Raw genomic sequence first — 27,973 nt, forward strand, 5'->3', positions numbered from 1 at the left:
AACTCCCCACAAGTTGCGTGGTGTTAATGACATGTGTTCTGATATTACATTAGATGTGAGTACCTAGACTTTGGACATCCCTGCTCTAAAGTAACAAAAGGTCTTCCAGCAAAACAAAATATTGGGTAGAGGAGGTTAGAGAGCGAAGGGTGACGTGGCTATGGATTAGCCATTTCATCTGATGTCACAGAAGAAGTCAGGCTTTGCAAGGCTCCCATTTCTGAAAAGAAAAACCAAAACAATTTATTTATGTCATGCTAAACTTGTGTTGCAGTTTGTGAGAGTCCAGGTCTAAGTCACTATCTAAATCAACATAAATAAAGACACTTTTAAGGATACCCCTATCTTGCAGTCTATCATGTACAGGATTTGTCACAGATGTATTTTTGAAAACGTCCTTGTCTTGAGAAGTGCCCCACCCCTCATCCATTCATGTTCTATACTGTTTTTCCAGTTCAGAGTCAAGTGCAATGCATTGAAACCCCCATTTGGTGGTATTACTGTTCTTTTTTGTGTAACTACCAAATAATAAACCAATAGCAAAGAATCCACAAACTAAGCAGAGATAATATGAGTACCTTTAAATTTGAGGTATGACAGGAAGTCCATGAGGGTGTGGACAATGTCTTCTTCCGCTTTCCTTTGGCCACCTGTGAAAATACAAATGACCACATTGACGGTTTTGGACCCACAAGGAGACAAATTTATGCGACAGCTGCTCAAAAAATGTCAATATTTTAAAGTATATGAAGGGGATGAAAATGTGTTGGAAATTCCTCTTTTGTAGACTAATTAAGGAAACAATCTCGTCTTTACGGGGTTTTTAATCCGAAGAGCTAGAGGGAGAAAGAAGAGCGATAAGAGAGCGAGGGGAGATGGCCGGCTGTCCTCGTCCTCTTTGTAAGCCCTCACACTCTCTCTGAACCTGCAACTCGAAAACATACGTTACCAGGAAGGTCCTTCAGTCAGATTCAGTACATTTCCATATTAAGGACATTCCCACCAGCTGTTGTAGCCCGCTTGGGAATGTCCTTGGCTAAGACAAACAATGCCTCGTTGCTTTTAGCAAGGCTAGACATCTCAGCGAAGTTACACCAGAGAATTATGGAACAATAAAAGAATACATTAGAAAGGAAAGGCATTACACCTTATAAATGTGAATATAAGTCATTTTGCCAAATCAAAAACTTGTGAAAACCATGTCAGAACATAAAAAAAAGGTTTCAAACCTTAAACACATACGTGTGGGCAACACTTTCCATGACAACACCCCCTGCTCTACGACCGTTCAAGGCCCCGTGCCGTTCAAGGCCCTGCTTTCGGCATGCAACCAGCCGTATACTGGCATGCATATACGTATTATATGAATTTGCTTTGCAAGTGCATTATCCATCATTGATCTTTTCCCCCCCCCCAGAAGAACACTCAGTGTATTGACCGTGGATAGGTATTACAATGTCATACATAGATGATGCACAAAATACCAACCAGTTTGGATGTTTTCCTCCCAGTCCATGTCTCTCTTGCCAGCAAGACCAGGCTTATCTCCCAGTATCCTGTGTCCATCTATTCCATCTGGACAAGAGTAGAGTTCTTTATAGTTGTCAAAGGCAGTCAGCAAATACACTTCAACACAATTGAATTCCAGTTTTGAAGCCTTGTGCTGATTTGTAATCATAAGCCGCAGAAAGCAAAAACCAAATTTGAGTCACTAAATAACTCGATCAAAATTGTACACCGCAGGCCAGTCAATAACTTCCCTTTTTTGTCCTGTTTGAGAGCCTGTCCCAGCAGACACACAAAAAGCTGCCACTCAATTCTAGGGCAATGCTGTGGCTTTTAGAGGGAATTTTCATCCCACATGATCTGCATGAAAGTCTACATGAGACACTACTTTTTGCACACAAATTATACCAAACAAACTTAGCGTAGGTCTATAAAACAGGTCCAGGTCAGTTTTTTGGGGGTCACTGAGTGTCAAGAGTAAAACATTGTAAGGTTTGTAGTTCATCCATCCATCCATTTTCTTTCCCGCTTCTCCTCACAAGGGTCGCGGGCTGCCAGAGAGTTGTTGAGAGTACAAAGTTGGGAGTGTTTGAGAATATTGTTTGAAAATCCATGGACTCAAATTTGCAGACAAGATTCAGGCTGATGGGTGTGGTCTTCTCCAAGTCGGCACTCCCTGCTCCTACGCCCCGCCCCCTGGGGTATTTAACTCTAAACTCACACCTTTCTCTGGAAGTAGAGTTAGTTCATGTTAATCTTGCTTTTCTTCTCCTCATACCTTACGGGCAGCTTGCCAGCCGGGCTGGCCGTCAGCCCCCGTTTCCCCTTTTTGTGCAGGCACCCGGCGTGGTAAACCCGAGCCAGGATCCAACGGACATGGCTTCCCGGCCTCAACGCATTAAACACTCACACGCTTATTTAGTTTAGACCAGCGACCACACACGATGTCCTCGTTTCCATTTTCGTACACCTTATTTTCTTTCTTTCGTTTACCCTTATTGTTATTTTCTTGCTGTAGTTTGTAGTTGTGTGTTTCATTAAATATATAAAATTCCACTCAGGGTTGTATTTTGTGTGTTAAAGTAAACCTCTGTAACCTAGGACTCAAAATGTCATAGCGTGTAAAAACCTCCAGATTATGAGACTGATTAAAAAGGTTTGTCGTCATTTCGATAAACTTAAAAAGTGACGTGGTGCCCCTCATATATATAAAATATCTTGATTTATTACGCTGTAATTTAAAATTACGATAAACCGGAAGTAATGCAAACGTTGCTCTCGGCTTATTACTTTCTCCTAAATTAATTACAATTCTTATTTCATACATAATCGCTACATCAGTAAATACAGTTCGGCGCTACAGCTGTAAGTGCAACTTGAAACTATACTATGCAAAGCAAAACCCATTTATCAACAACACCCAGAAACGCCGCCGGCTTCTCTGGGCCCGAGCTCATCGAAGATGGACTGATGCAACGTGGAAAAGTCTTCTGTGGTCCGACGAGTCCAGAGTTCAAATTGTTTTTGGAAATTGTGGACGTCGTGTCCTCCGGGCCAAAGAGGAAAAGAACCATCTGGACTGTTATGGATGCAAAGTTCCAAAGCCAGCATCACTGATGGTATGGGGCTGTGTTAGTGCCAATGGCATGGGTAACTTACACATCTGTGAAGGCACCATTAATGCTGAAAGGTACATACAGGTTTTGGAGAAACATATGCTGCCATCCAAGCGACGTCTTTTTCACGGACGCCTCTGCTTATTTCAGCAAGACGCATGCCAAATCACATTCTGCAACATGTAATTAAAGCGTTGACTTTGAAATTTGATGTAGGAGGTTTCCCAAAAATAATAATTATAGTACAGCCAATTTAAGGAGGGGCTTGATGATGATTGTACAAATTACCATATGGTCGGTTTATGAATGTGTGTGTGAATGTGAGGCTTTGTAATGCGCGTTGGGCACTGTGATGGTGTAGATAAAGCGCTATATAAGTACAGTCCATTTACCATTTATTTTTCATCCATTTATCAATTTTTTGAGCTGCTTCTCCTAACTAGGGTCGCGGGCGTGCTGGAGCCTATCCCAGCTGTCATCGGGCAGGAGGCGGGGTACACCCTGAAGTGGTTGCCAGCCAATCGCAGGGCACATACAAACAAACAACCATTCGCACTCACATTCACACCTACGGGCAATTTAGAGTATAATGCATGTTTTGGGGTGTGGGAGGAAACCGGAGTGCTCAGAAAACCCACGCAGGCACGAGGAGAACATGCAAACTCCACACAGGCGGGACCGGGGATTGAATCCGGGTCCTCAGAACTGTGAGGGTGACGCTCTAACCAGTCGGCCACCGTGCCGCCCATTTATTTTTCATAAGATATCAAATAAAATAAATTTTTTAATGCATCTCAAGATTCAATAATATTAACCTTGCTGGTTGCATTCCTTAACCGAAGAGCATTGACGTCCATATTATTGGGGAGCTTTTACTTTGAAGGTGGCTTTCGCCGCGAGTTGGCGACCTATTACCGTAATGCCTAGTATGAAGAAAATTAGGGGCTGCTGGCTTGACTGCTACTTTGCAAGTGGAGGTTGGCTTGACCGCTGTGTCTCTTTGTAGGTGCCATTTTCGGGGGTCCTTAGCCAAACCGATGCACATACCGGAACTATATTACTACTGGGGGAATGTCTTTAGCGTCCTCTGTCACGCACACCCTTCCCCCTTTATGTCCGCATGGTGTCCTCAGTCACGTCCGCCTTCCTCTATATAAGTAGCGTGTTGGCAGGAAATGCTCCCAGTCAGTCAAGCGGAGCGCTCATCAAAGTCAAACAACAACATTTAGAGATTTTGGAACTCGGTGCACACATAAGGCGCGCCGCATTATAAGGCGCCCCGTCCATTTTGGACAAAATTGAAGACTTTTAAGTGCGCCTTATGGTTGTGAAAATATGGTACTTGAAAATGCTCTCTAATATTCTCGTCCAGTGCTGTCAAACAAAAACAAAAGATTAAAACTACACAGGTTTTTAACATAAAAAGATGATTCGAAACATACAGGATACAATATCATTCCAAAGTACATCAACATAAACTTAAAATAATTTAAAATATGTGCCCAAGATGGCGCCTATCCGTGTGGACCCGTCGGTTACGTGCTCTTTAGTGTTGTCTGTTTTTGTGTTTTTCATTCGTCTTTGGAGATATGACACGACTCACTTACACAAGGGAAGACTTTCTTTCACCAACTTTCGCAAATCTGCTCAGTTCCCACCCGAGTTACTCACCGGGGTAGCGACCGCGGTCTTTGGCGCATGGAGGCGAAGGCGACGCCACAGAGGGAAGCGAGGCCGGCATCCAAGTAAAGCTCCGCAAGAGAGGATATAGATTGTCGTTCCCGTCAATCCGCCTCGCGAATCTACGCTCCTTACCCAACAAAATGGATGAGCTTCAACTTCTGATAAAGACCAGTAAAGACCGGACGTTCCGCCGCCCTGCGCTTTACGGAGACTTGGCTTTGTGAGGCTGTCCGTGATGGCACCGTTATGCTTCCTGGCTTCCATCTTCACCGGGCAGACCATGGAATTATCGGGGAAAACAAAAGGTGGCAGGATATGCTTCTATATCAATGAAAAATGGTGTACGGACATCACGGAGCTCAGCACACACTGCATCCCGCATTTAGACTCGCAGTTTTTGAACTATAAGCCATTGTACTCGCTGCTTGAGTTTGCATCTTTCATTCTCGCCGGTGTTTTTCTGCCTCAAGCTAACACGAACGCTGCACTGCTAATGCTCGCTGAACAAGTAACCGAAATTGAAAAAAAAACCACCCAGACTCACCCCTCAATATTCTCTGGAACTTTAACAAAGCTAAACTCAACCACAAACTCCCTAAATACAAGGATCACATCGACTGTCCTACCAGGGAAAATAACATTTTAGACCACTGCTATACTGCGCTAAATAACGCATATCATGCCATACCTCGTGCAGCCCTGGGCTTGTCTGATCACTGCTTAATTCACTTAATACTAACATACAGGCAAGAACTTAAATGTGCGAAGCCTTCAGTGAAAACAGTGAAAAAGTGGACCAATGAAGCAAAGATAGAACTTCAAAGATGTCTCGACTGCACAGACTGGAGTGTCTTTGAAAATTCAGCTGGCAGCCTGGATGAATATATGGACACTGTCACAGCCTATATCAGTTTCTGTGAAGAGGTGTGCGTACATTCAATAACAAAAAAACATGGTTTACTTCCAAACCTAAGCAACTTCGCCAGGCTAAAGAAGATGGGGACAGGGCCCAATATAATCGCACTAGAAACCAGCCGACTAAAGAAATTAACATTGCAAACTATGCAGTAAAGTTAGAAAAACAGTTTAGCGCTAACGACTCTAAATCAGTCTGGCATGCATTCCAATCGCTGACAAATTACAAGCGACGATCCTCCCAAGATGAGAAAAATAGTAGACTAGCCGACGACTTGAACACCTTCTACTGCAGTTTTGAAAAGGACACTTTCACACCCCACACCCACCCAGCCGCACCACCGACCACAATCACACCTCTGTTGTCACATTTCTGTCGGGCCAATTATACATTACTCGTGCACTCACTATTGTAGTCTCGTTGCACTATTTGCATATCTGTTGTTGACCAATAGTGGCCACTCATGTGCCTGATTAGCATCTGCACCATTTGCACAATCGACTGAGTAGTATCTACAACATTTGCACAATCAACATTGTCCCAGGTTATTGCACCACTAGTCACTTTAAATTGCATACATTTCTTGAAGTCTCGCCGCTCTTTGCATAATGGTCATTGCATCGGACTCTTGCTCTATTAGTCATTCAAACTGCTCTAATTGCTAGAGGACCTTTTTGCACAATTGTCAAAAAATAAATCAATGTCTCAAAAGTATTCTCTGTCAATTGACTGTCTGTTGTCGTACTAGAGCGGCTCCAACTACCGGAGACAAATTCCTTGTGTGTTTTTGACATACTTGGCAAAATAAAGATGATTCTGATTCTGACGCTGACACTGCATCCAGCTCTGTCCATCGCCGTTTTGCCTCAGACAAAAAGGCATCAACAAAGATGGTGTACGCACTTTCAGGTTTCGTAAACACACGCCCACACACCTGGATGACGTGTTTGTCATAGCTGGAGACACCCATGGCTACAGCAATGTAAGGGACTCTTACATAGGCTATACCCTGCCCGCTCTTCACACAATTTCTATCAAGCATACAGGCAGCTCCTCAAAATATTCGGCTGAAGCTGAGGACATTCGACTACATGAATTGACACTTTTATACTAAGTCCATGTTGGAGAGTCACTCTGTGGAGGTCTAAATAGCCAAAATATCGGACCTTTAAAGCTTCAGGTTAAATGTACTATTGTATGTATATATTTTTTCCAATTGTCTTTTGATTAAATGCATGGGCTTGGGGGTAAGTTAGACCAGTCTCAATACTCACTGGTCAATCTATAACAATGTATGTATTTTGTTCATTTAAATGTATTTCCCATAAATCTATGCCATAATTCATTAATTCATTTTCCCATTGATGATAGCAAGCTGTCCAGGCCCAAAGGAAGCAAGCATTCGTACACCATTATGCTCCCTCCACCATGCTTCACAGTTGGGATAAGGTTTTGATGTTGGTGTGCTTTGCCATTTTACCTCCACAGCATGGCTTTGTGTTTTCCTCTGTTTTCCACTGCTCCATGAATGACTTGTTCTTGTTCCAACAGCCAATTACTCACCAGAGTGTCCTGGTTCCCCACCACCTAACGCGGACCTGTTGACCGATATGACTCCGACACTCATCTGAGGTATCAGTGTATAGCGTAAAGGGTCTTGCCTAACATCCCTGGACGTTAGGCACCTGGATGTTATCGTTTTGCCCTGACCAGGATTTGAACCCCGGTACCCTGTGTCCAAAGTCAGCAGTGTTACCCAAGTTTGACCTTTTATGTCTGTTTGCTTAGTACAGATTAAATGTGAATGTGACAGACAAAAAAACCCTTGTAAAATGATAACAACAGCACAGGGAACCCACAAACTTAACAGTTTAGTCTTGGAAAAAACAATTTAAGCTGGTAAAAATACTACAACATAAATTGGAAGTCTGAGTGATATTCTGATTTTATTATACATTATGTATATAATATTATATGTATATATATATATATAGCTCATCATCGTCACCCATGATCTATCCACTGCAGGATGACGGCCTCTTCTTCACGTTTCCAACTACTACGACATTTTGCGATTTTTTGCCAGTGTATTCCGCTGTGTTTAATGATTTCATCTATCCATCTACTTTTAGGTCTTGGCCGTGGCCACTTTGTGTCCAGTGGTATCCAATTGACAAAAGGTGGAGCATTTCTGTGCTCCACCTTTTGTCAGCTCTTCGGGCAACATGGCCAGCCCATTTCCATTCAAGGCTTTTTATTTTTTGAATGACGTCAGTAACTCGTGTCTGCTGTCTTATCCTACTGTATCTTTTCTTGTTGCGAATGCAATTGAATATTTTCAACATTAGGTGTACCATGTTCCTTTGGGTTACCCATAGTTTTTGTATAACTTTGCTATTCATAGTCCAAGTTTCACTACCGTAAGTGAGGACTGGTAAAATACATTGATCGAAAACTTTTCTTTTCAAACAAATGGGAAGATTGTTCTTGAATATAACATGAAGCCTTCCATAAGCCTGCCAGGCGAGCTTTATGCGGCGTTTAACTTCATTGCTTGTAGTATTTCCATCCAGTTAGAAGTTGGCCTAAATAGATGTAGTTGTCGATGGCGTCTAGGACATAGTCCTCCATTTTGATATCTCTTTGTGGACAGTAACGATTGAACATGACCTTCATTTTGCTTTTGTTCATTTTCAGACCTGAGCGACGGCTTTCTAACTCTAATTCCTGCATACGACGCTGTACTTGTTCAGCATCATAGGAGAATAAAATGATGTCGTCTGCAAAACGAAGATAGCTCAAATAAGCGCCCTTCATTTTTAGTCCTTCTTTTTCCCAATTGAGTTTTTTAAATATTTCTTCAAGGCAAGCTGTAAATAGCTTCGGAGACAGTGTGTCGCCTTGCCTGACCCCTTTTCCTAAACGTATTCGCACTCTTTCATCATCAATTCGTATGGAACCCGAAGAATCGTTGGATATTAATCGTAGAATGTTGATATAGGTCGGCTCTATCCCTTGATTTACTAGCGCCTGCAGTATCGAAGTGGTGGTGACTGAGTCAAACACTTTTTCAGCGTCGATGAAGGCTACACACGGAGGCATTTCATACTTATTGTGTCGTTCGATTATTTGTTGAACTGTCTGTATGTGGTCCACAGTATTAAAACCGCTACAAAAACCCGCTTGTTCTTACGGCTGTGCTTCACTGAGTTTGATTCCAATTCGATTGTCCAATATATTTTCCAATATCTCTCTATATATATATATATAGATATATAGATATATATATAGATATATATAGATATATATATCTATATATACAGATATATATATGCCGGCGGCACGGTGACCGACTGGTTAGAGCGTCAGCCTCACGGTTCTGAGGACCGGGGTTCAATCCCCTGTCCTACCTGTGTGGAGTTTGCATGTTCTCCCCGTGCCTGCGTGGGTTTTCTCTGGGCACTCCGGTTTCCTCCCACATCCCAAAAAACATGCAGGATAGGTTAATTGAAGACTCTAAATTGTCCGTAGGTGTGAATGTGAGTGCGAATGGTTGTTTGTTTATGTGTGCCCTGCGATTGGCTGGCAACCAGTTCAGGGTGTACCCCGCCTCCTGCCCGATGATAGCTGGGATAGGCTCCAGCACGCCTGTGACCCTAGTGAGGAGAAGTGGCTCGGTAAATGGATGGATGGATTATGATTGTCATTGAGGGAGAGTTAACATGATGTTGAGTGCAGGTTGTAACTTAGATTTTTACTGAACAAGTACAGAATATGCTATAGAAATATTTTATACTTTTGTCCAAACCAGACAACCAAAAGGTCACTTGTGGAACATTGAAAGACTGAGTTTATCCATGACTGACCCAATGACCGTTGCAGTAAGAAAAAGCATTCCTGTTCTTTCCCACTCTATGCAGCAACTAATTTGACCTTCTTACTCAGTCAACATTTACAGAATGACTTGTTTCAAACACAGACATGTTTTTAGGGTTTGGTTAAGATCAAGCAGCAATACAATCCACGACAGCTGCGACGGGATGTTTCAATGGAGCAATTCCTGGCCCTGCAGAGGCTGTATGCTTCTAGCTTACATTGAATGATCAGCTTGTCTCTGCCTCTGGCACTGGGTGAATCCTTTATCTGAATTATCCGACCTGAAACAGAGGATGAGGCAGGAGGAACCTTTATGTGAGCTTCACATACACACAAACACGCTCACACTACACACAGGGTGCACTGGCCATAGAGAGCATCAAGAGTTTTCACAGCAGGCCGCTGACAGTTGAATTGAGCAGTTCATTTTGACGTTTTTTTCCTTCAGCATATAAAGTGGGTGATAGATTGTTGCAACCAATAAAAAACACAAAACGTACAGTGATTTCAGCCGGTACCATACACACTTTTACCAGTAATAGGTGTATAAATGGACAGAATTGTGCTATTTCAGCCTGTAGTTATGTACACTGAGTGCTTTTTAGCTGTATTCTATCACATCCTAACTCGTGTCTTTTGCACACTTGGCCAAACCTTAAGAAAACCATGGTGACATTCACTGGACAGACAGCTAATAAAATGCATCATTAGGGTTAGAGTTCTCAGTAATAGGATCTGAGTTTGTGCTATCACAATAACTAGGTCAGCCTTTTTCAAGGGCACCTCAACAGTGGTCACTCCAATAACGAATGCTGCCAATGTGTCAACGCTTTAACACTTCCCCTTCATCTTAGCCCTTGGTTCTGCGTGCGGATGAGAACGAAAGGGTATCCCAATTCCTAGGGGTAGGGCAAAGACAAAGGGGTGTATAGCCCTTGAAACGAAGTGTGGTTGGGGAGCTCACTTGAAGGCAAGGGGTATGGGACTCCACCCCCGCTGACAGGCGAAGACCTTGCTTACAAGATGGCGGAACGGACAAGGACATACATAAATGTAAGTGAGCGTAATTATCGATATTCATACTAATGACAGTCATGTTTTTATCACAGTAAATATAACCCATATTTAGAATTGTTGGTTAAACTTCTCATTATGACGATCTCGCATATCGCTAGTCTACTGTCAGACTACGGTGACAAATTTGCAGCCAAGGCAGTTCACTACAATGTACTACATTTTATGAACGCTTAGAAAGAATTATTAGACAGCTAAGTCACATTCAGAAGCTACCCAGCTAATGTAACATGGCTAGTAATGTCGCTTCTGATATTCACTTTGCATATAGTTCAGCTGTAGCCTATAATCACTCATGTAATGCAGCAGTTCATCGTCGTGAAGCCGTTAGTTTAGTGTTGAAATATCCTCGCCTGATATCGGGTTTACTAAACACACAAGAGGTCTGGTCAATGTAATAAATAACCAAATGCCTTTCGCTCCACAGAAACGCGAGAAGATAACCGTTTCTACAACAGCACAGAAAACTCCAGAAATACAAACCCAGTGCAAAAATGACAACCGTCACAAAATGCAATTAGAAAGTTCCTTTTAGAGGAATATGAACAAAAACAACATGAGACTGAACGAAGAATAATATTATATATGCATATATATATGTATATATATATATATCCAGCCATCCATTCTCAACACCGCTTATCCTGTTCAGGGTCGTGGTGTGCTGGAACACACACATATATATACATATATATATATATATATATATATATATATATATATATATATATATATATATATACACACACACACACACACACACACACACACACACACACACACACAACACCAATTCCAATGAAGTTGGGACGTTGTGTTAATTAAAAACAGAATAAAATTATTTGCAAATCATGTTCAACCTATATTTAATTGAATACACTATAAAGACAAGACATTTAATGTTCAAACTGATAAACTTGATTGTTTTTAGAAAATAATCATTAATTTAGAATTTGATGACTGCAACACGTTCCAAAAAAAGCTGGGACAGGTGGCAAAAAAGCTCATCAAACACCTGTTTGGAACATCCCACAGGTGAACAGGCTCATTGGGAACAGGTGGGTGCCATGATTGGGTATAAAAGCAGCTTCCCTGAATTCACAAGAGGAGCTTCCCTGAATTCACAAGAAAAGATGGGGCGAGGTTCACCTCTTTGTGAACAAGTGTGTGAGAAAATAGTCAAGCAGTTTATGGACAATGTTCCTCAACATACAATTGCAAGGAATTTAGGGATTTCATCATCTACGGTCCATAATATCATCAAAAGGTTCAGAGAATCCGGAGAAATCACTGCATGTAAGCGGCGAGGCCGAAAACCAACATTGAATGCCCGTGACCTTCGATCCCTCAGGCGGCACTGCATCAAAAACCGACATCACTGTGTAAAGGATATCACCACATGGGCTCAGGAACACTTCAGAAAACCAATGTCAGTAAATACAGTTCGGCGCTACACGCGTAAGTGCAACTTGAAACTCTACGATGCAAAGCAAAAGCCATTTATCAACAACACCCAGAAATGCCGCCGGCTTCTCTGGGCCCGAGCTCATCTAAGATGGACCGATGCAAAGTGGAAAAGTGTTCCGGGGTCCGACAAGTCCACATTTCAAATTGTTTTTAAAATTGTGGACGTCGTGTCCTCCGGGCCAAAGAGGAAAAGAACCATCTGAACTGTTATGGACGCAAAGTTCAAAAGCCAGCATCTGTGATGGTATGGGGCTATGTTAGTGTTCACAGATGTGTAAGGGTAACTTACACATCTGTGAAGGCACCATTAATGCTGAAAGGTACATACAGGTTTTGGAGAAACATATGCTGCCATCCAAGCAACGTCTTTTTCATGGACCCCCCTACTTATTTCAGAAAGACAATGCCAAACCACATTCTGCATGTGTTACAACAGCGTGGCTTCGTAGTAAAAGAGTGCGGGTACTAGACTGGCCTGCCTGCAGTCCAGACCCGTCTCCCAATGAAAATGTGTGGCGAATTATGAAGCGTAAAATACGACAACGGAAACCCCGGACTGTTGAACAGCTGAAGTTGTACATCAAGCAAGAATTCCACCTACAAAGCTTCAACAATTAGTGTCCTCAGTTCCCAAACATTTATTGAATGTTTATTGAAGAAAAGATGATGTAACACAGTGGTAAACATGACCCTGTCCCAGCTTTTTTGGAACCTGTTGCAGCCATAAAGTTAATGATTATTTGCTAAAAAATAATCAAGTTTATCAGTTTGAACATTAAATATCTTGTCTTTGTCGTGTATGGAATTAAATATAGGTTGAACATGATTTGCAAGTCATTGTATTCTGGTTTTATTTTTATTTTTTTATTTGTCCCAACTTCATTGGAATTGTCGTTACTATTTGTTGTAAAACACAACACGTATACTTTATAGACTGTATTTGTATGGCTTGGCAGCAGCTGAGACTTGCTTAAATGCTGGCTTAAATGCTTGGTAAGGAAAGACGTCTTCAAGTACGAACCAAGGTGTTATTAGTACTCTAATCCCCAAACATCTGGAATAATTCTATTATTAAAGGTTTGTCTATTTTTGGCAAGGAAATAAGATTGACCCAACTTGCTGATGATACAGCTTTGTTTCTAAAAGATAAAGAGCTAATTATTTGTGCAATCTCTCTAGTAGAGGATTTTTTTGACATCTTCTGGTTTAAAATTAAATACAAAATGTGAAATTTTATGTTTGTACCAAACTGATCTACAATCCTTATGCGACATCCCTGTTAAAAGGTGTGTTCGATATCTTCTTGTTAGTGTTTGTAGGAATGTTAAAGAGGGTCAACAACTTAATTTCTCCCTCAGATTACAGAAAACCAAAACAATTTGGAGTTTATGGCTTCAAAGAGATTTATCAATCTGAGGATGAGTTCTTTAAATTAAAGATGAAAGTGTTTCCAGATTAGTGCACCGAGCTCTTTCCCTCGATGTTTGTGACTCAACAGGCAAGGACATTAATGGGATGTTGGTTAACTTTGTAAGGAAAAATAAGCACCACCATCTAAAGAAAACCATGCTTTCTTGGACCTAAAGCTGAAGGTGGTTTTGTATTACTGAACTGTACGGACTTGAATTATACATTTAAGGTGAAATGGTTCAAAGCAAAGCAAAGCAAAGCAAATTTATTTATTTTGCGCATTTCATACACAAGGTAACTCAATGTGCTTTACATGATTAAAAGCATTTAAAAACAAAGAAAGAAAAAAAACAGCTTATAAACATTTAAAACAAAGAGAAAAAATAAAATAAAATAAAATAAAAGTACAATTAAAACAGCATACAGTGCAACAAATATTAAAAAGTCGAAATGCTTAAAAAAGCATGAGAATTATTATTTTTTTTAACCTGGATTTAAAAACATTCACATTTGGGGCTGACGTCACTTCTGTTGGCAACTTATTCCATTTGTGTGCAGCATATAATAGCTAAATGCTCCTTCACCATGTTTGCTTTGAACTCTGTGCTCCACTATTTGACCTGAGTCTGTGGATCTGAGAGCCCTATTGGGTTTATATTCCATTAGCATTTCTTTCATGTATTCAGGACTTAACCATTTAGTGATTTACAGACCATTAGCAGAACTTTAAAGTATATTCTAAAGCTGACTGGGAGCCAGTGTAAAAACCTTAGAATTGTAGCAAGATGCTCTGACCTCTTTGTTCTGGTCAGAACGCGAGCTGCAGCATTCTGAATGAGTTGCAGCTGTTTAATGCTCTTTTGTGGAGTCCAGTCAGAAGACCATTACAATAGTCAGGTCTACTTGAGATGAAAGCATGGATGAGCTTCTCCTGGTCTGCTTGACACATCCAAGCCTTCACTCTGGATATGTTCTTCAGATGGTAGAAGGCAGTTTTATTAATTGATTCGATATGACTGTTGAAAGTCAGGTCAGAATCTAATCAAAGTTTAAGAAATTGCTGAGTTGATTAAAAATAACTTTCTCAACAATCTTGGTTATGAAAGGGAGATTTGAGATGGGTCAATAGCTTGCTAACATGGAAGCGTCCAGCATTCTATTTTTTAGAAGAGGCTTAATGGCAGCTACTTTCAGAGCTTTAGAAAACTCGCCTGACTGAAGTCAGCAATTGATTATTTGCTGCAAATCAGCTGGCACAGACTTGACTATAGCTTTGAAAAAAATCAGATCGTATTGAGTCAAGTTGATGGTTTCAGCTGCTGAACCGTTTTCTCAACAGTTTTCTGGTCAACTGTATCAAATTCTGACATGGTAATAGAGTTTTTCCTGGGTGGCTCGAGTATCATTTTATCATTTTGCTGATTTGTGCTGATATTTAACATGATTGATTGTATTTTCTCACTAAAATAACAAGCAAATTCACTGCATTTATTTACTGTTAGGAGATCTGGAGCTATCTGATTCAGTGAGGGGCGGGGTGGAGTGGGGTCGGGGGCTTGTCAACCACAGCAAACAGAGTGCGAGTATTGTTGAAGTTCTTACTGATGATTTCAGAAAAGTGTTGCTGTCTAGCCTTGACTAACTCTTGGTTAAAATTACAAAACTTTGTTTGTAGAGATCATAGTCAATTTGGAGTTTAGTTTTTCTCCACTTACGTTCTGCTTTCCTTCACTTTGTTTTAGAGGTCTTTACCATCATAGTGCTCCTGATGATTTAATGTTCTAGATCGCCTAAAAATTGTCTTAGTTTTAGTAAGAGCGACAACATTCATGATATTTGAGATTTTCCAGGTGAAATTATCCAAAAGTTCATCAACTGTCTTAGCGTTCACAGTTTGTGGCACAGCTATGGTCTTTATAAACATCGTGGCGGTACTCTCATTTATGTACCTTTTCTTAATAGACATAGAACTAACTTTCGCGTTAGCTACCGCTAAGAAAACAATTCTATTTGACTGGAAAAACAAACAAGCTATAAACGTCAATCACTGGCTAAATCTCATCATAGACTATATTGTGTTAGAAAAAATATCAGCAGAATGAATCATATATATCAATTATATATATAAATTACATATATACGTAGATAGCTGGTCAACCTTCTTCCACATGCTAAATCTACACTCTTGATGCCTTTGCCTGGGTAGTCTGCCATCTGACAATGACAAGACTACCGTATTTTCACGACCATAAGGCACACTTAAAAGTCTTAAATTTTCTCCAAAATGGACGGGGCGCCTTATAATGCAGCGCGCCTTACGTGTGCACCGAGTTCCAAAATCTGTAATTGTTGTTGTGTGACTTTGATGAGCGCTCCGTTTGACTGCCTGGGAGCATTTCCTGCCGACACCCTGCTTATATAGAGGAAAGGCGGACGTGACTGAGGACAGCATGCGGACGTTAAAGGTGGAAGGGTGCGCGTGAAAGAGGACGCTAAAGGCACGCCCCCAGTAGGTATATAGCGCTGGTATGTGCATTGTGCAAAACAACATCGGTTTGGCTAAGGACCCCCGAAAATGGCACCTACGAAGAGACACGCTTACGAAGCACAGTTTAAACTGGAAGCTATCGGTTACGCGGAGGAACATGGGAATCGAGCAGCCGCGGGAGAATTCAAAATCAACGAATCCACGGTTCGCAAGTGGAGGAAGCAGGAAAACGCCGGCATCGTTGCTGAACAGCCCTCCGGCAACGAGACTGACTCCGACAATGACAAGAGGGAACCCGGCGTGTTTGATGGCGAACTTGTCCAGATGTTCGTTTCGGATACAGAAGATGAGGCCTTTGATGGATTTGTGGATGAGGATTAATCAAAAAAGCATCTTTTTCACCATTTGAATTTTCCTGATTTTGTGGGCGAGGTAACTGCATACTTGGGGCAGTTGGCTCACTCAGCAGGCCTCCCTGCTGTTTACAGGACTATACGTCCTGTGGTTAAGTCAGGAGGTGAGCCGTAAGCGGGAACTGCCATTGGGAAATCAAAGATTACCATCGCCATTTGGTGGTTCAAAACCAGACTGCACCATTTGGCGGTCAGTGGTAACCTCTTATGTTAATTTATTACGAGGTAAAGCGGGTCCGTGGGCTACCGCTCTTTGGAAGAAAGGCGCTCCCATTTTGAGTTCATTTGATACGTTTTAATTGGAACTGGGTGTTTGACCACCCAGTGCGTTGAAGAGAGGCCAGAAATAGTATTTTTTCACTGGTACAGGGTTCTCAATCAGTCGCTAATTATTCCATACAATTCAGGATTTTGGCTGCCGAATGTGGGTGGGACGAGTCAGCCTTCATTGCGCTGTTTTCTCAGAATTTGTTGGAGGAAATTATGGATGAATTGGCAACCCAAGATGAACCTTCCTCTCTGGAAGGTTTGATTTCCTTGGCTATAAAACTTGATAATCGCCTCAGAGAACGAAGAAGAGAGAGAGCATGTAGAAACCATCGACTAGCTCCGCTCCCATGTCCTCTTCATAGCCCCGTTGGGCAGACCACTTGTTCTGCCCAAGCTCTGGTGCCCCCTCAATCCCTGGAGAAACCCATGTGGCAGTGGCGCATGGAGAATAAGTTGTGCTTTTACATCGGACAATCTGGACACTTTGCGGTCACCTGTCCACTGCAGCCAAAAGACCTGGCTCGTCAGGGGAGGAGAGGACTCTGGTGAGCCAAACTTCTTTTTCCACTCGCTCTCATTCCCGTTTCACTCTCTCGACTAGTCTAAATTAGAATTAAAATATTATGGCTCTTCACATTCTTGTGGATTCAGGAGCAGAGGATAACTTCATAGACCGAGACTTTGTTGTACAAGCAAAAATGCCCCTTGAGCCACTAACTGCTTCGAAAGCCATACAAACTGTAGATGGGAGCACAATCTTTCGAGTGATGCACCGCACTATTGCCCTTGTGCTCACCATATCAGGAAACCACCATGAATCAATTCAACTGTTTGTCATCATCTCCCCCTTGTGTCATGCAATTCTCTGTCTCCCTTGGTTCAAACTCCATAATCCGCTAATTGTCTGGTCGTGGGGCAAATTCTTGGGGTGGAGCACTCACTGTCACTCAGTATGCATCGGTTCTGCACGAACGCATTCATTCAAGAAGCCACTCGCTCTCTTATCCGCATCTCCTCCTCGCCCGTAGGAGCAGGATTCTTCTTTTTAGAGAAGAAGGACACCACACCTCGCTCCTATATAGACTTTCAGGATCTTAACAAAATAACTGTTAAAGACAAGTACCCACTGCCTCTAATTGATCCCTCATTCAAGCCCTTCTGTCACACTAACATTTTCACCAAATTAGACCTCAAAAATACTTATCACCTCATCAGTATCCGCGAAGGTGACGAGTGGAAAACAGCTTTCAACACTCCCCTCGGTCATTTTGAATATTTGGTAATGCTCTTTGGTCTCACCAACGCTTCTGCGGTTTTCCATCGCCTTACGAATGATCTCTTCCGAGATGTGCTCAACAGCTTCATTTTTATCTACCTTGATAACATTCTTGTTTTTTCACATTCTTTTGAGGAAAACCATCAGCACGTGAGATTGGTTCTGCAGAGGCTCCTGGAGAACAAACTGTATGTCAAGCTGGAAAAATGTGAGTTCCATGTCCCCTCTGTAAGCTTCCTGGGCTACATCCTTGCCAAAGGTCAACTCTAACCTGACCCAATCAACATCGAGGCAGTAGTTAATTGGCCAACCCCGAGCAACCGTAAGGAGTTCCAACGGTTCCTTGGCTTTGCCAATTTTTACCGTCGTTTCATCTGCGACTACAGTAAAGTAGCAGTCCCCTTGACTCGATTTACCTCCACCAAATCCCCTTTCTGTTGGACCCAGGGTGCCGACAGGGCTTTCACCACGCTTAAGTCCCTCTTCACGAGTGCTCCAATCCTGAAGCACCCAGATCCTTCCTTCCAATTTGTGGTGGAGGTGGATGTGTCAGACATCGCTATAATAGCCATTCTGTCCCAACGTGACCCCAGAATGCAGAAGTTGCATCCCTGTGCCGTCAAGCCCATTGGTCTCAGCAGGTTTAACTTCTCCCTGTCTCACCGGCCAGGTTCTCGTAACATTAAGCCCAATGCTCTCTCCAGGATCCACTCTTCACTCTGGAGTACAGAGGACCCGGAACTGATTCTCCCTCCTACCTGTGTTGTGGGAGCCGCGACCTGGAATATTGAGACTCTGGCCAGAGAGGCCCAGAAAGAGGACCCAGGACCAGGAAACGGCCCCCGAGAGACCGTTTGCTTGTTCCCCCTGTAGCTCGTTCTGAAATACTCCAATGGATGCATTCCTCCAGATTAACTTGTCAGTTCATAGAACCCTAGATTTTCTTTGCCGGCGTTTCTGGTGGCCCGGCATAGCCCAGGATACCAGAGAAAACATTTGCATGTTTTTGGGATGTGGGAGGAAAACAGAGTACCCGGAGAACACCCACGCAGGCACGGGGAGAACATGCAAAATTCACACTGGCGGGGCCGGGAATCGAACCCCGGTCCTCAGAACTGTGAGGCAGACGCTCTAACAAACAAAAAAGTTTTACTCTTTTATTTGTACAGAAAATAAGTAAGTAACAAATAAGACATAAGTTCATCCAGTGAATTGGTGGGTCATGAAAAAAATGAACACTAAGCAACAACCTCTGGTGCTCATTTGGGAACCAGGGCAAAATTGTTTTGTGCATTCCTGATTATAACGCCCAACTGGCTTTATACTCTTCTTTGTCTCTTATACAGTGGGTACCGAAAGTATTCAGACCCCCTTAAATTTTTCACGCTTTGTTTTATTGTAGCCATTTGCTAAAATCATTAAAGTTCATTTTGTCCCTCATTAATGTAGACACAGCACCCCATATTGAAAGAAAAAAACGGAATTGTTGAGATTTTTGCAGATTGCTAAAAAACGAAAAACTGAAATATCACACAGCTATAAGTATTCAGTATTCAGATCCTTCTCCGTGACAACTTCTTCTGATCATCCTTGAGATGGTTCTACACCTTAATTGGAGTCCAGCTGTGTTTGATTATACTGATTGGACTTGAGTAGGAAAGCCACACACCTGTCCAGATAAGACCTTACAGCTCACAGTGGATGTCAGAGCAAATGAGAATCATGAGGTCAGAGGAACTGCCTGAAGAGTTCAGAGACAGAATTGTGGCAAGGCACAGATCTGCCCAAGGTTACAAAAAAACCTCTGCTGCACTTAAGGTTCCTAAGAGCACAGTGGCCTCCATAATTCTTAAATGGAAGACGTTTGGGACCATCAGAACCCTTCCTGGAGCTGGCCGTCCGGCCAAACTGAGCAATTGGGGGAGAAGAGCCTGGGTGAGCGAGGTAAAGAAGAACCCAAAGATCACTGTGGCTGAGCTCCAGAGATGCAATCGGGAGATGGGAGAAAGTTCTAGAAAGTCAACCATCACTGCAGCCCTCCACCAGTCGGGGCCTTATGGCAGAGTGGCCCGATGAAAGCCTCTCCTCAGTGTAAGACACATGAAAGACCGCATGTAGTTTGCTAATAAACACCTGAAGGACTCCAAGATGGTGAGAAATAAGATTCTCTGGTCTGATGTGACCAAGATAGAAATTGTTGGCCTTAATTCTAAGTGGCATCTTCTTTTCCTCTTGGCTTGTCCCTTTAGGGATCACCACAGCACGTCATCCTTTTTCATGTAAGCCTATCTCCTGCATCCTCCTCTCGAACACCAACTGCCCTCATGTCTTCCCTCACGTCATCCATCAACCTTCTCTTTGGTCTTCCTCTAGCTCTCTTGCCTGGCAGCTCCAAACTCATCATCCTTCTACCAATATACTGACTCTCACTCCTCTGGGCGTGTCCAAACCATCGAAGTCTGCTCTCTCTAACTTTGTCTCCAAAACATCGAACCTTGGCTGTCCCTCTGATGAGCTCATTTCTAATTTTATCCAACCTGGTCACTCCGAGAGCGAACCTCAACATCTTCATTTCCCGCCACCTCCAGCTCTGCTTCCTGTTGTCTCTTCAGTGCCACTGCTTCTAATGTGTACATCATGGCTGGCCTCAGCAGCGTTTTGTAAACTTTGCCCTTCATCCGAGCAGAGACTCTTCTGTCGCATAACACACCTAATACCTACCTCTACCTGTTCCAACCTGCTTGGACCAGTTTCTTCACTTCCTGCCCACACTCACCATTGCTCTGGACGGTTGACCCCAAGTATTTAAAGTCCTCCACCCTTGCTATCTCTTCTCCCTGTAACCCTCAGTCTTCCCCTACCACCCCTCTCATTCATGCACATATATTTATGTCTTACTTCGGCTAATCGTCATTCCTCTGCTTTCCAGTGCATGCCTCCATCTTTCTAACTGTTCCTCCACCTGCTCCCTGCTTTCACTGCAGAACACAATGTCATCATGGTCCACGGGGATAGCAGTCTAACCTCAGCTGTCAGCCTATCTGACACCACTGCAAACAGGAAGTGGCTCAGGGCTGATCCCTGATGCAGTCCCACTTCCACCTTAAATTAATCTGTCACACCTAAAGCACACCTCACCGCTGTTCTGTTGCCCTCGTACATGTCCTGTATTATTCTAACATACTTCTCTGCCACTCCAGACCTCCGCATGCAGTACCACAGTTCCTCTCTGGGTACTCTGTCATAGGCCTTCTCTATGTCTACAAAGACACAATGTAGCTCCTTCTGACCTTCTCTGTACCTTTCCATCAACATCCTCAAGGCAAATAATGCATCTGTGGTCCTCTTTCTAGGCATGAAACCATACTGTTGCTCACAAATACTCTCTTCTGTCCTGAGTCTAGCCTCCACTACTCTTTCCCATAACTTCATTGTGTGGCTCATCAACTTCATTCCTCCATAGTTCCCACAGCTCTGCACATCACCCTTGTTCTTAAAAATGGGCACCAGCACACTTTTCCTCCATTCCTCAGGCATCTTCTCACGCGCTAGAATTCTATTGAACAAGCTGGTCAAAAACTCCACAGCCACCTCTCCTAGATGCTTCCATACCTCCACAGGGATGTCATGAGGACCTACTGCCTTTCCATTTTTAATCCTATTTAATGCTTTTCTAACTTCCCCCTTACTAATAATTGCCACTTCCTGGTCCACCACACTTGCCTCTTCTACTCTCCCTGCTTTCTCATTTTCCTCATTCATCAACTCCTCGAAGTATTCTTTCCATCTATCTAGCACATTACTGGCACCAGTCAACATATTTCCATCTCTATTCTTAATCACCCTAGCCTGCTGCACATCCTTCCCATCTCTATCCCTCTGTCTGGCCAGCCTGTATAGATCCTTTTCTCCTTCTTTAGTGTCCAACCTGCCATTCATGTCATCATATGCCTCTTGTTTGGCCTTTGTCACCTCTACCTTTGCCCTGTGTCACATCTCAATGTATTCATTTCGCCTCTCCTCTGCCCTCTCAGTGTCCCACTTCTTCTTAGCTAACCTTTTTCCTTGTATGATTTCCTGTACTCCACCACCACCACTAAGTCTCTTTCTCTCCTTCCCTGCCAGAAGATACACCCAGTACTCTTCTGCCTGCCTCTCTTATCACCTTGGCTGCAGTGGTCCAGTCTTATGGAAGCTCCTCCTGTCCACCGAGAGCCTGTCTCACCTCTTCACAAAAAGCTGCACAACACTCTCCATCTCTATCCTTCATCACCTTAACCTGCTGCACTCGTCCTGTCTCAGCTTCCACCACATGGTTCTCTGGTCTGCCTTTGTCTTCCTAATCTTCCTCCCCACCACCAGAGTCATCTTACACACCACCATCTTATGCTGTCTAGCCACACTCTCCCCTACCACTACCTTACAGTCAGTAACATCCTTCAGATTACATCGGCTGCGCAAGATGTAATCCACCTGCGTGCTTCTAGGCTACCCTATGTTGCTGCCTCTTCTGGAACAAGGTGTTCACTACAGCCATTTGCATTCTTTTTGCAAAGTCTACCACCATCTCTCCCTCCAAGTTTCTTTCCTGGATGCCATACTTACCCATCACTTCTTCATCACCCCTATTTCCTTCACCAACATGTCCATTACAATCTGGACTAATCACGACTCTCTCTCTGTCTGGGATGCGCAGAACTACTTCGTCTAGCTCCTTCCAGAACTTCTCTTTCACCTATAGGTCACATCCTACCTGTGGGGCATAGCCACTAATCACATTATACAAAACACCCTCCATTTCAAGTTTCAGCCTCATCACTCGATCTGTTATTCTTTTCAAGACCTTCTTAGCCAACTCTTCATTTAAAATAACCCCGACTCCATTTCTCTTCCCATCTACACCATGGATAAATAATTTAAACCGTGCCCCTAAAGTTTTAGCCTTACTGCCTTTCCGTGTGGTCTCCTGGACACACAATATATCAACCTTTCTCCTAATCATGTCAACCAACTCCTGTGATTTCCTGTCATAGTCCCAACATTCAAAGTCCCCACATTCAGTTCTAGGCTCTGTGCTTTCCTCTTCTCTTTCTGCCAAATAACCCGCTTTCCACCTCTTCTTTGTCCTCGACCCACCGGCGCCCTGCAGGTTGACGGCGCCGGTGGCGGACATTGTTAACCCGAGCCACAACCGATCCGGTATGGAATTCTTTGGATGAACGCTCATATTTGTTTGGCAAAGTTTTAAGCCAGATACCCTTCCTGACGCAACCCTCTGCATTTATCCGGGGTTGGGATCAGCCTACAGTTTGCACTGGCTTGTGCCCCCCATAGGGCTGCATTCTTAATTCTAAGTGGCATGTGTGGCGAAAACCAGGCACTGCTCATCCCCTGTCCAATACAGTCCCAACAGTTAAGCATGGTGGTGGCAGCATCATGCTATGGGTGTGTTTTTCAGCTGCAGGGACAGGATGACTGGTTTCAATCCATGGAAAGATGAATGCGGCCAAGTACAGGGATATCCTGGATGAAAACCTTCTCCAGGGTGCTCAGGACCTCAGGCCGAAAGTTGGCCTTCCAACAAGACAATGACCCTAAGCACACAGCTAAAATAATGAAGGAATGGTTTCAGAACAACTCCGTGACTGTTCTTAAATGACCCAGCCAGAGCCCTGACTTAAACCCAATTGAGCATCTCTGGAGAGACCTGAAAATGGCTGCCCAGCAACGTTCACCATCCAACCTGACAGAACTGGATAGGATCTGCAGGGAGGAATGGCAGAGGATCCCCAAAACTTGTTGCATCATTCCAAAAAAGACTCATGGCTGTATTCGCTCAAAAGGCTGTTTCTACTTCATACTGAGCAAAGGGTCTGAATACTTATGGCTGTGTGATTTTTCAGTTTTTCTTTTTTAATAAATCTGCAAAAATTTCAACAATTCCGTTTTTTTCTGTCAATATGGGGTTCTGTGTATACATTAATGAAGAAAAAAAAAGAACTTACATGATTTTAGCAAATGGCTGCAATATAACAAAGAGTGAAACATTTAATGGGGTGTGAATACTTTCTGTATCCACTGTATATGCACACCTTTTACATACTGCCCCCTGGTGTTCAGACTAAGACACCACAATGCAATGAAATGGCTTGTGTTTCAGGCTACATTTGAGTGAAATGTGTGGTAAGACTTAGAAAGTTGGATGTCAGTAATGACAAGTTGTTAACTCTAAAAAAGTGTTACATTTGAGTGAAATTTATGCCGTGTTCAAGAAAAGCTTGTGTTCAGTTTGTTCCCCTTTTCTTAACACTATCTGGTCAAAACAAAACATTGAAACACAATAGCAAGATGTAACGGCAATGTAATCAAGTAACAATAGTTACTGGTTACTGGTGAGTACTGAAATGTAAGTGCTTATACTGGTTCTCGCACTCATACTGAAAAAAGTGGTATCATTGCATCGCAACAGCAGGCTTATCCCAAACTACTGGTTATAATGGGATACACTCACACCTATAGGAAATTTTGAGTTTCTAATTAAGTAAAAATGGTTTTGGATTACATAAGCAAAATGTCTCAAAATAATTTGCACCTAATTATCACAGACTCTAATTGCGAATCCACTGACCATGGTAGTGCAACAGTTAAAACACGTCATATTACTGAGAACTCAAAACACATTGTTTTAAAATGGAGTGCAAAATGAATTTAGACCCTTTATAGGCACGTCTCATATACGTACACAGGGAAAATGATCTTGAAAGTGAAGACCCTCTTGTAAAGTAGCCATCGCTTTTGACAGACAATTTATATAACAAATACACACTTTAACATGTAAATGTGAGAAATGACTCATGTCCTCCTCTCTTTTGTCTGTTCAGTGAGCTCAAGTATAAAAAAATATGAGGAAAAGGATGCGCGCAAAACAACACTCACTTCTCACTTGAGAACCGGGTCAAAACAGTTATGTGCCCCCCTGATTAAAATGTATAGACATTAATAAAGTTTTTAGTCACAGATTTTCGAAATATACTATGTACAGTGTGTTTATAAATGCAGGTGGATTATAAACGTGATCGTGAGCAAAATTTTGAAAGCTCCCATTGTTGCCACCTTTCTGTGGGGCCAATTATATATTACTCGTTACACTGTCGTAGTCTCGCCACGCTGCACCATTTGCATATCTGTTGTTGACCACTACTGGCCACTCATGTGCTTGAGTAGCATCTGCTCCATTTGCACACTGACTGAGGAGTATCTGCAACATTTGCACAATCGACATTGTCCCAGATTATCGCACTACTCGCTTGAAGTCTCGGCGCCCTTTGCACAATGGTCATTGCACTGGACTATTACGAGATTCGTCATTCAAACTGCTCTAAGTGCTAGAAGACTCGGCATCGTTTTGCACAGTTGTCAAAATAAATAAATAAATAAATTGTACCGGCATTACCAGATAACGAGCAAGCCTTTATTGCGCAGTGACTGTTTTTCACAATGTCTTTATGTCTCAAAAGTGTTCCCTGTCAATTGACTGTCTGCAGTCGTCCTAGAGCGGCTCCAACTACCGGAGACAAATTCCTTGTGTGTTTTTTGGACATACTTGTCAAATAAAGATGATTCTGATTCTGATTGCATTCATTCTCCTCTCAACCGTAATGCTAATTCATGATTATAACTCCTGTGAGGCAGTATGGCAAAAATATTGCCTTTAAAAAATATACAATGAAAAACTGTAGGGTATTTGTATTCTTCTTGAAATCCAAATTCTTAACTTCCACTCCAAAAGTGAAAATAACCCACCATCTGTCTATTTTCGAACTATTAGGCACATGGTAGTGAAACAGTATAGTGTTGAACGGTAGGTTGTCACTCAGTACTTACGGGGACCTAAAAGGTAGCCAGCACTATTGAGAGTCCAGCCCCTCTTCTCCTTTGCCTGCAGGGTGAAGTACGACAAAAGCAAAAGGGTTCCCAACCTTAGTGCTCTGTGCTTAAGCTTGTTGAGTGGCTGTAACTGTTAGGACTCTCATATTCCATTTATAAATTGAAATTATTGCTGGAAAATCAAGTTGACCATTCTGAATGTATATGTAACAAATGTTGATTTAGTGACTTTCATTATCTTTAAAAACATTTGAGAAATTTTCATTGCAGATAGATCACAATAACTTCCTGGTTATTTGTTGCTGTTTATCATGAAATCAGGGTTGTCCATTTTTTTTTCCGGTTAAAAGGAGATACGTTTGGGATTTTGGGACGGCCAGTGGCCCGAATCTCCATGTTTGTAGTATCGTACCCTGATTTATGGAGTTAGCTCCCAAGGTTGAACCGTTTTGAATAGGAACACAGAATTTCAAACTGAATTCACCTTCGTATTACCAAATTAGAGCCAGCTCATTGGGCTTTTCTGAGAGGCCAGATAATTAGCACGAATACAATGCAGTCATTTCTGTCGGGGAATGCAAGTAACTATCAATAATTTGACATATTAATCAAGAATGAACAATTAACTATTAATTTAGGAATTACCGATGCTTTACATTTTTTTTTTAAGTGTAGTAGTACATGCTGCTAGCCTTTGATCCAGAAATCGCGAGTCTCAGCGACTGTCCCAAAACTCAATCACATGCATGGATACATTTTACAGTTGCTTCAAGAAGGGCATCTTTGAAAACGGCACTAAATAAATATGTAGGCATGGGACAAGCAAAAAGTCACAACAACCAATGCTGTTTCTTTTTTTATATTATTATTATTATTTATGGCAGTTGTGTCATGAACCTTAATTTGGGTGGGGATCAAAGAACTTTGTCATGCACTGCATATTTCTACAAGCAATTAATGTGACTGATAATCTCATCTGAGATTCTCTTTTTCTTAGTATCACAGCAAGCAAATAGAATATTGATCAATACAATTACAAATGCAAGAATCAATTAAATGCAATAATGGAAAAGAGATCTTACCGCAGTAACCATCCCGATAGTCTCACAGAACATTGCGCAAAAGATGAGCGACACAAGCAAAAGCCCAAAGCACCTCTTCATCTAAAGAATGGAGTAAAGACATCAATAACGACCTAAATAATAATCAAGAGATTATTTAAAACCTGTTTTTAGTATTATTCCAACGAGAAAAAACTTTCTGGATGTGGGACCTAAGACTACCTTACATAGAGTATAATCTCTTTCTAATAAGAATTACAGAATTTACAGAACAAAGCAGCAGGTTTACCTTTGCTATGACAGCAACACACTGTCACTGCTCCCGAAAGGCAGACGCCGAAGTAGCTGTAGGTGTCAACACTTCGCAGTTCAGATGAAATGGGTACTTCATACACCTTTTATTGTCCTCCATCTTACCCTGGTTTCAGTCCACCTGCGTCAGCAGCCCTCTCCCCTCACATAAGAGGAAGCAGAATGAAATTCAATTAAATCATGTCATGCCCGGATCCGTTTTTTTCTTTACGCCCCCCCTCAGAGATATTGGATTCAATTTGAAAATGAGGGAAATGTTTTTCTTTCATCGCCTTTCATTCTATCAGCACATGCTTCACGTCTGTGTAGCAAATCATTACGGGACGTTTGCGTTCTGCTTTCTTTGGCTCGGCTTCGGAAGAGTGCTTATGAAAACATTTCTTGAATATTAAACAAATTCCTTCTCGAGCCAATATTTCACCCCTTTCTTTGGTGCTTTGAAAGTTAATAAAAAAACATTTATTGACATACTGATCAGTTAAATGTCCATTATTGACTCATTAAAGTCCCTAGAATTCAATTTAAATGTTCTAGACTTGGGACTACTATTTCAACTTTGGTGGATGGACAGGTGGAAATGTGGCTAATCCACATACACTGTTTCCAATTACAAACCGATGAACCATTATGGACTAAAATACATTTCAGTTAAAACGGAGAAAATTAACATGAGTCCTGTATTAGTTTTCATTCAAACAAACAAACAAAAAAATCATTG

General features: G+C 42.2%; 1 protein-coding gene across 2 annotated transcripts; it reads right to left on the reverse strand.

Moving 5' to 3' along the window:
* gal (galanin/GMAP prepropeptide) lies at positions 1–27,391 on the reverse strand. Of its 2 annotated transcripts, XM_061676989.1 has the most exons (8): positions 27,361–27,391; positions 27,233–27,288; positions 26,965–27,045; positions 25,880–25,934; positions 9,816–9,878; positions 1,489–1,575; positions 579–650; positions 1–220 (listed from the first exon to the last, which is right to left on the reverse strand). In XM_061676989.1, the coding sequence occupies exons 3-8, from the start codon at positions 27,043–27,045 to the stop codon at positions 159–161; spliced, it is 420 nt and encodes a 139-aa protein (XP_061532973.1). In that variant the 5' UTR covers positions 27,233–27,288; positions 27,361–27,391; the 3' UTR covers positions 1–158. The 2 variants fall into 2 exon arrangements, with proteins under 2 accessions (XP_061532973.1, XP_061532974.1); XM_061676990.1 differs by lacking the exon at positions 9,816–9,878.
* Positions 27,392–27,973: the final 582 nt, after the last annotated feature.

Source organism: Phycodurus eques, chromosome 5 (genome assembly GCF_024500275.1).
Source record: "Phycodurus eques isolate BA_2022a chromosome 5, UOR_Pequ_1.1, whole genome shotgun sequence".
NCBI classification, from domain to species: domain Eukaryota; kingdom Metazoa; phylum Chordata; class Actinopteri; order Syngnathiformes; family Syngnathidae; genus Phycodurus; species Phycodurus eques.